At 40.1% G+C, this 9,860-nt stretch overlaps 1 protein-coding gene across 9 annotated transcripts in view; it reads left to right on the top strand.

Moving 5' to 3' along the window:
- Bcas3 (BCAS3 microtubule associated cell migration factor) overlaps positions 1 to 9,860 on the top strand; it is a 487,192-nt gene that overhangs the window by 192,639 nt on the left and 284,693 nt on the right. For 5 of the 9 annotated variants that reach the window (XM_029545996.1, XM_021213440.2, XM_029545997.1 and 2 more), the window contains exon 17: positions 773 to 817. The exons of the other annotated variants lie outside the window; for them this stretch is intronic. In XM_029545996.1, the coding sequence (XP_029401856.1) occupies positions 773 to 817 (45 nt within the window). The remainder of the gene's footprint in view (positions 1 to 772; positions 818 to 9,860) is intronic. 9 annotated transcript variants of the gene reach the window in all.

Genomic DNA, 9,860 nt, shown 5'->3' on the forward strand with positions numbered 1-9,860 from the left:
AGGCTGGCCTCGAACTCAGAAATCCGCCTGCCTCTGCCTCCTGAGTGCTGGGATTAAAGGCGTGCGCCACCATGCCCGGCTGTGCATAGCATATCTTAAGTAACTGGGAATTTAAAGTAGAAATACATGTACCATTGAATTCTGACTTTGTATCCCCAAACACATTGTCTACCACTTGTAGGCAGGTGGAGGAGGCTATACTCTTGTACTCATTTTCTGTAATGTTATGAGAATTAGATAGAGATCATTCCATCGTTTTTGCTAGTGATCCACAGAATAGCAAGCAGCTCAGCTCACTGCTGATAAGCAGCTTGACAACTATGTGGCTGAGAGACAGCCACTGGGTGCACATTGTCATGTCATAGTGCAGTTGTCTTCAGCTGACACTGGATACTTTGTGTGGCATATAGTATGTATTCTTCTCCCTCTGATCATCCCTCTGATTAATGTGTACTTTCTGTCTAAGGGCTTTAGCCATGAACTTCATTTTAAACTAGAAGTGCCACAGGGGTGCTCCAGAAAAGGGGGAGAAATAGAAAAAAATTAAATCTACATTTGTATGGAAACTAAGGGCCTTGTTTCTGTACCATGTGTGTGTATGTGTGTGTATATATATATATATTCTATCACAGTATATGTGGCAGAATTGCAAATGAATATTAATTTGCATTATTTTTATAATATTCTATAACAGTACAATATACATGTATTTACTAATGTTGAATGAGTTTTCCTCTAATTTTTTGTGCATTTTCCCCCCTTTTCCACCAAGGCCTTATCTCTTTGGAGCGGGGTGTTTTTCCATAAAGGCTCCATGGTGAGTCCCGTTCAGTCCCGCATGCCTAATTCATTTGCTGTACTCTCAAAGAATAACTGTTCTATAGTTTGTTTTCAGTTGCATGACCTGGTCACAGATAGATGCACCGAGTTACCAGACAAATAGACATGAATGTCGATATTTAAACCTTTAAAAAGCAGTTTCTTTGGTCTTACTTGAATCAAAATGAAAATTAGATTTGATTTGCTTTCCTTTGAAAGAAGGCAGAAGAATTCTCTCACCATGCTGGTGAGTAATACGGCACGTCTAGCCCCAGGTTGAGAACGTTTAATAGGAAGTTCCTTACATTCACTGGTTAATACTGGTATGAAGTTTGTTTTTAAGTGCAACTGTATTGAGGGCAAAGTCGCAGTGTATATTATTTGGTCACAAAGACTGTTGAACTCTGTTTGAATAGATTAGGTATTTAAGAAGATGCAAAGTAAACATACTTTGATACAGATCTTTCCATGCCGTTCTGTTGTCAGTGTAAAGCATGATAACTCTAGAAAAGGCAGAGTATATTTCATAGTTTCATTTGAAGATACCAATCAGGATGGGTTAAAAATCTGATATCAAATGCTTTACTAATTTTGAGTCTGTCTCATCCTTACATGTCAGCTTACATGACAGTTTATGAGCACTGATCTTAAATACCTGGAACTTTCTGTTTCCTGTTTTTTTTATAAATATATATAATGAAATATAATGTATAAATGCATTGCTATCCATAATGACAGTGTTCATAGTAGCTACTCACTAGATAGATAATAACTGCTCTGAGGACTTCTGTGCTTGGGGTAGACACTGTCTGAAAAGCAGATCATGTGCTTTTCCTCTAGACAGGGTTTCATTATGTAGTCCTGCCTTGCTAGAACTCCTATATAAACCAGAGTCCTCCTGCCTCAGCTTCCTGAGTGCTGTGATCAGAGGCATGTGCCAGCATGCCGACCTATCTTTATTTTTTAAGAACATATGAGGCCAAAGTAAGTTTGTAGAAATGTAATCTATGTGAACTTTTGTCTGGTCATCTTCACTGTGCCGTTATATTTTGAACCATTTTTTTTTTTTTTTTTTTTTTGGTTTTTCGAGACAGGGTTTCTCTGTATAGCCCTGGCTGTCCTGGAACTCACTTGGTAGACCAGGCTGGCCTCGAACTCAGAAATCCGCCTGCCTCTGCCTCCCGAGTGCTGGGATTAAAGGCCCGCGCCACCAGGCCGGGCTCTTGAACCATTTTTTATGTAGGCATGTGCTGCATGCATGTGATTGCAGCACCCAGGAGGAACCTGAGGCAGTAAGACAGCAAGTTCAAGTTCAGCTTGAGGTGTGTAGTGAGATTGTTTCCACAGCCAACCAGTCTTTTACAGTGACTGTTGTTTCACAGAATGCATTCTGTGTTCCTGTACTCTGGGAATGGCAGCTCTCATGATCACGTAGGGCTAGGTAATAGAAAATGAATCTCCATCAAATATTCACCTTTTGTTCAGCATCATAATTGGAAGAACATCAACAAAACTGTTCTTAACAAATTCAGAGTAAACTAAGACAGATCCTTTGAAAGTTGATCTTGCTTTTTATAAACCAGATTTCTTCTCAAAACTAGTAAGATGTTGTTGGCTCAGAGTGAATAGGTCATTTTAAATGTCACATCCAAAATAGTATTAAATGTCTTTGTGTAGTAAATGTGGAATTAAATTCCATTTGAGGATAAATTCCGCCATCTTGAGTACAAAGCAGTGTTTTAGCATGTTAATAAAGATTGAAGTTTCGACATGCAACTAAAGATGGAGTAACAAATGCATGTTAACTAGGAAAAGTCCATTCCCCCAACAGCTTATGTGTTCCTCACATTTAAGCAAAAGCACTTGTCAACCAGAAATGATTTGAGGTTGAAACAAGATTAAAAGAGCCAGATTAAAGAAGGGGATCTATGAAATACGGTCGACTTTTAAATCCCTGCCCGTCCTTCAGAGGACGGCTCTGTGGTTTGTTTGATGCCGTCGTTAGCCCACAGGAAACTCGTTTTTAGTCACTTACACTAGACTGAAAGGTCCTCCTTTTAAATATGTTACATTACCAGGGTGCATGTTTTTTCCATTAAGATCTTAATGAAACCTCAAATTAAGGCAGCAAAATGAATATAGATTTGACAACTTCTTCCATGTTGTTTATAAGAGCTGCTTTGTTTCTGCAGTGCTTGCTGTTTTCCATGATGCTTCACATTCAACTAGGGAATGTTTTTATTTACTGGTCTAAAACAAAACATTATGCTAAATAAGTATGTTTATAGTACTTTCGGTTGTAAGGCAATACATATATGTTGGATGAACATGAAATCTTTACAGCTTCTTTTAAAATGTAAATTTCTTATAATTTTCAAAAATTAGTTTTGGGTTACAACATTTGTACCTAGTTAAGGTTTTTGCTTTTGATATACCACAGTTTGCACTAATTCTTTATTCTTCAGTAAAGAACTTTTCAAAGTCTTTAAATAAATGCAGTTTCAGAGGAGTCCATTTTAAACTAGCATTTTCCCCTTTGATATCACAGCAGGCTGGTAATTAAATGGTGCAGGCCACCTTTGACATCAGTAGGCAACCTAGGAGTTTCCAGTACTTTCTATGTTTATGTAGAATATTTGATTTTTTAATTACCATAGAAAAAAATTTTTGAGACAAAAGCCATCTCATACTATAGCCCATGCTGGCCTAGAAATTACTATGTAGCCCAGGCTGGCCTAAATGTTTTGAAAGTCCACCTGCCTTAGCTTGTTGGAACATTTTTTTTTTTTTTGATTTTTCGAGACAGGGTTTCTCTGTATAGCTCTGGCTGTCCTGGAACTCACCTTGTAGACCAGGCTGGCCTCGAACTCAGAAATCCGCCTGCCTCTGCCTCCCGAGTGCTGGGATTAAAGGCGTGCACCACCACGCCCGGCTTGAAATTTTAATTTTCATGTTAACAGTATTGTGTTAGTGAGTGTGTGGTGCTATGTATTAGCTTCTGTTTCTAAAGTGCTTTTCAAAAGTTGTATATTTACATAGTAGACAGTCATGGTTATATCCTGGGAAAATTGCCATTATTCATGAATGACTTGTGTATTATTTATGAGGAAGAATTAAAAGAAGTGAAATTTATGTATAGAATTGTAGTCAGTTTTTGTTTTGTTTGTTAACCATTCTCTGAGAATGCTTGGCTGAACTGTAGTCCTGTTCTTTGACAATATTTTACAGCTTCACTCTTTGAAAGGTAGTCTTTGTGTAAGGGAGATCTCTTATTCCCTGTATCTCTTACACCTTTAAGAATAACTATGGTTTCCTAACATAAGTAGATTTGGGTGGATTATTAATGTTTTTAATTATTTAAAATAAAATAGTTCTGATTGCCTCTCAAGTCTAATTTGAAGGGAAAAATTAAAGAAAATTTCTAAATTCCTTTGTAAAGATTTATCACATGGAAACTAATAAGGCTCACAAAGAAAACTAATTTTCAGTCCTTTTTGTATCTGTTGAAGTTCCTAATGTTTGTTACCATTCAAACTCAAATACTGACAGTTCACTTTTGTCTTTGAAAATAAAAGAGATGTGACTGTCTCAGCTCCTGCCATGATGTGCCCTCTCTCAGCCCCTGGGGCGTCCTTGCAGCTGAGTGTGCCACCCCCTTCTGCATCCTCAGGCCCCTCCCTGCCGTGCATGGCACAGTGGTCCAGGTGGAAATCATTGCCCTTTATTTAGCATAAAGCAGGCGTCTCTAGAAGTGAGGGTTTTGTTCTTGCTTTTCGTGTGCACTCGATTGTAAAGCAGGCAAGAGAAATTGAATTTGATAGTGATGGAGGCTCTTCAGACTTTAAATATTTGGGAAATGGTGAGATATTGGTGAGCTGGTGGCAAGACTGGTTCCCATTCTAGAGGGTGTGACAGAATTAAACCCTGCTTTTGATTTACCATGTGTTTATTTTGCTCTGTGCTTGGGTTCTGTTTTTCTCGTGGGTTTCTTAGGAAGGGCTTGTTGCATGTGGAATTTTATGACTTTGTCATGATTGGCAAGTGTTTTCATTTTATTTTTCTTTCATGCTTTGCTAAAAACTAAGTGCTCGATGTAGTAAAGAGGCAGGAGATATCAGTAGGATGGCATCTGAGGAACTGTCTGTGTGTTGTGTTCTCCCATATGTCTCTATAAACTATCAGCATGCATGTTGTGTTCTATTCTAGGACTCTTTAAACTCATGAAGGAATCCATATAATCAAGCCAGTTAAATTTCTGTGCAACAATTAAAATGGAAGTAGTATTTGATATCATTGTGTTTCAGTATAATAAGTGTAATAAGGTTAAATAAATTAAGTTTGTTATACACACACAAGAGTCCAGTGTTTTCTACTGGGACTTGTTGATACCCCTCACTGAGGAGGAGGATGTTGAGAGCAAACAAGAAATGAGGTTCCTGTTAGATACTGCTGTGTGGGTCAGGCCAACAGGCTGTACTGCTGCTCGGTTTACAGGACAGCACCTTATTGTCCTGTTACTGACATAACGTCTTTCTGTGCTTTATTCTTCTGTCAACAGAAGGTCATTTTGTGGTAGAGAGGCTCTGGCTTCTTGTAGAGAGGTTCATGTGCAGCCTGCTGCAGACATGTAGGAGAAAGACTATTTTGCTCCTGCAAGGCATTCTTGCACATAGTTTTTTAAAATTAAGATTAGGAACAAGCAAAGCCAGAGTTAGAATTTCTAACTTTTGAGTAGATCACATCAGAAATGTTTTCCAAGTAGCAATCTTTTTTATTACATTATCTTTTTATTTCTCTAGAAGATTTATACATGTACATATTTTATGTTTCTGTTTTGCATAAATGACAAAACCATGCCAGATGTAGGCTGATGGTGGAAATAAGTTGGTAGGAAGGACCGGCTCCCTCTGTGTGTAGCACTGCTCTCATCTGACGAGTGTGCGGGGTGGTGGTGGGGAGATCTTTATTCAACTTGACATCTTAAGTCATGAGATTGTGTGGTGCCTTACCAGTGGATAAAGGATAAATGGTGAACTATATGAATAAAGTTATAGGTTTTTTCATGAATTCAACATAATTTTTACCATAAAATACCCTTTCTCATAGCACATATGAGTTTGTATAAAATGGTGCTCTATTGGTGCTGTCTTTCCCAATGGAATGCTGTGAAGTCTGTGGGAGGGATTAAGGTTTGGCTGTGGCCAGGCTTTGTGGAATGTAAGACGACAAATGTATAGAATGTCTAAAGAATACATCGATGCTCGATCATTTTTCCACTTCTTACGATTCTGTTAGAAAGCCAGTCTTTCTATTTTTGAGTCTATTTAGGGCTGGAGAGATGGCTCAGTGGGTAAGACCACTGACTGCCCTTCCAGAGGACCTGAGTTCAATTCCATGGTGGCTCACAACCATCTGTAATGGGATCTGATGCTCTCATCTGGCATGTCCGAAGACAGTGATAGTATACTTAGTATACTTACATACATAAAATAAATAAATCTTTTTTTAAAAGGTACTTTAGAAGATCTGTAGTAACGTTTCTCAAGAAAAGGCATGGCTACTTGATATTATTACAGGGTTAAACTGACCACAGCAAAATCTTATCCAGTCATTTGCAAATTTGAACTTGTCCCTGGGATACATGCTCATGCACTGTAGCTTCACAGGTGCCTGATGCTGTAGTCCCACAACTGCAGACACTCTGCTAAGAAACTCTTTAGTGGAGGCTGGGGATTTAGTGCAAGCAAGAGGTCCAGAATTTAGATTCCCAGCACCTGTATAAAAAGCAAAGCATGTTTTCAGATAACTAAGTCCAGCTTGGGGATGGGCGTAGAGTGGAGGTGAGGCAAATATGTGTACCTCTACATCTTGCTAGTTCACTGTTAAGTTGGTAGGCTTAGGCTCAGTGAGAGAACTGTCTTGACGACAACAACAACAAAAACAACAACAAACAACAGCGTAGGGGGCGATAGAGGAAGGAAGACTCCTGATGTGGGCTTCTGGTGTCCACAAATGTACATACACCTTTATACACACTAATGTAAATAAATTAAAAACTCTGATTGGTTTCTCTGTCCTCTTCCCGCTAGCCCTTGAAGCCCCTAAAGGCAACAGTGGCCAGGGGCACGTCACAAATGGCAGTCACAGGAGCTTGTCAGTTCAGGGTTCGTGATTCAGTGACAGGTGAGAGATGTTGGAGGGCAGCCCACACTCTAAAATAATTCACGAGAAGTGCAGCCAGAAGATTGGTGATCCAGATAGCACAGGAGGGCACATGGGCACATATGTGATTGCCTGTCTGGTGGGTCACTCTAGCAGAACAGCTGTGTAGAAGATAGTGTAGGATCATACCCATGACGTCTCAGAAATTATTCTTAAAAGACGGAAACAATGTTTTTCTTCTCTGTGAGTCTGACCACAATTGATTTTTACATTTTTTTTTTTTTTTTGGATATTGTGAGAACTATGTGTTTAGTGAGTATTAATAGTGGATGAAAGACTTTTTATATACTACAGTGTATATCACCGTGGATATGGTTCAAAATGGAAGGCCAATTGGGCCAATCAGGGCAACATCTGTTCCAGTGTACACACACACACACACACACACACACACACACACACTCACACACACACTCACACACACACTCACACACACCTGTTAGCTGTAGGTGTCTTGAGTTCTACAACCTAGGAGGTCCACCTCTGGGAGCCTGGCTTGCTTTCTCTAACATAGTAGGTTCTTAATCTTAAACACACAACAAGGGGACAGGAGCTTCTCAGAGAATTATATTTGCAGAAATTGTTGTAAAGTTCTGCTTTATCACATCTGGAATGTGGACTGATTGGGAATTGCTCAAGTATCTGAGAAATTCTCAGTGGTTGTACTGTTCGGAGATCATACTATGAGAACAAATACGTCCGTAACTCTGCACAGCAGGCCTTCCCTTTGGTATTATGCATTCTAGTAGTCTGAGCTTTGAGTGGGAAGGTACCTGCCTAACAGCGTCCTGACTAAAGCACTGCAGCGTGGGACATTCCGTTTCAGTTTTCTTCTTGACTCCAGAAACAACCTTCCCTTCCCAGCACAGCTTGTGAGAGATAAGAAGATGAAGAAAGGCAGCAGAAGGGGCAGCAGGCATGGCTCACAGAGGGACCCGCTGTACAGCTGAACCTCAGAGAGCTACCCTCATGCTATCAATCCAGGCCTACTCTCTTGCCAGAGATGTGGTTTTCTGGGCTAGGAATTAGAGAGACAATCTATGGAAGGTGGCTGCATAATTTCTATTTAGCTTTGAGAAATTTGATAATCCACAAGAGAACAGAAATTCAAGATTTGACAGAAGATGAAAACTCGAAAGTAGAACACCAAGGATATGAGAACCTGTTGTGGGCAACAGAGGGAAGCAGATTTTTTTTTAATTTATTTTTTAAAATTAATTTATTTTTTATATTCCATATTCCATTCCCTGCACCCCCATCCACCCTCCGACTGCTCCACATCCCACACCTCCTCCCACCTCCCCACTCCCCATCTCCTGTCTCCACATGGATGCCCCTACACCTCACCCCACCTGACCTCTAAACTCCCTGGGGCTTCCAGTCTTTTGAGGGTTAGGTGCATCATCTCTGAATGAACACAGACCCGGAAACCCTCTACCATATGTGTGTTAGGGGTCTCATATCAGCTGGTGTATGCTGTATGTTTGGTGGTCCAGTATTTGGGAGATCTAGGGGGTCCAGATTAATTGGGACTGCTGGTCCTCCTACAGGGTCACCCTTCTCCTCAGCTTCTTTCAGCCTTCCCTAATTCAACAACAGGGGTCAACTGCTTCTGTCCATTGGTTGGGTGCAAATATCTAAATCTGACTCTTTCAGCTGCTTGTTGGGTCTTCCAGAGTGTGGTCATGATAGGTCTCTTTTTGTAAGCTCTTCATAGCCTCAGTGATCGTGTCAGACCTTGGGACCTCCCCTTGAGCTGGATTCTACTTTGGGTCTGTCCCTGGACCTTCTTTTCCTCGGACTCCTCTCCATTTCCATCCCTGTAACTCTTTCAGACAGGAACAATTATGGGTCAGAGGTGTGACTGTGGGCTGGCAACCCCATCCTTCACTTCATGTCCTGTCTTCCTACTGGAGGTGGGCTCTATAAGTTCCCTTTTCCTACTGTCTGGTATTTCATCTAAGGTCCCTCTTTTTGATTCCTGAGAGTCTATAAAAGAACCCCTGGGGGAATCACCATCCCTGATCTGAAGCTTTACTACAGAGCAACAGTGATAAAAACTGCATGGTATTGGTACAGAGACAGACATGTTGATCAATGGAATAGAATTGAAGACCTAGAAATAAAAACACACACGGTCACTTGATCTTTGACAAAGACGCAAAAATATACAATGGAAAAAAGAAAGCATCTTCAATAAATGGTTCTGGTCTAACTGGCTGTCTATATGTAAAAGAATGAAAATAGACCCATATTTGTCACCTTGTACAAAGCTCAAGTTCAAGTGGATCAAGGACCTCAACATAAAACCAGATACACTGAATCTAATAGAAGAGAAAGTGGGAAAGAGCCTTGAACTCATTGGCACAGGGGAAAATTTCCTAAACAGAACTCCAGTGGCTCATGCTCTAAGATCAAGAATTATAAATGGGACCTCATGAAACTGGAAAGCTTTTGTAAGGCAAAGGGCATAGTCAACAAGACAAATCAGCAACCTACAGATTGGGAAAAAAATCTTCATTAACCCCAATATCTGATAGAGGTCTAATATCCAAAGTATGTAAAGAACTCAAGAAGTTAATCGCCAGAAAACCCAAAGAACCCAATCAAAAAATGGGGTATAAAACTAAACCAAGAATTCACAACTAAAGAATCTCAAATGGTTGAGAAGCACCTAAAGAAATGTTCAGAGTCCTTAGTGATCAGAGAAATGCAAATCAAAATGACCCTGAGATTCTACCTTACACCAATCATAATGGCTAAGATCAAAACCTCAGGTGACAACACATGTTGGAGAGGATATGGAGAAAGAGGAACAC

Source organism: Mus pahari, chromosome 14 (genome assembly GCF_900095145.1).
Source record: "Mus pahari chromosome 14, PAHARI_EIJ_v1.1, whole genome shotgun sequence".
Classification (NCBI taxonomy): Eukaryota; Metazoa; Chordata; class Mammalia; order Rodentia; family Muridae; genus Mus; species Mus pahari.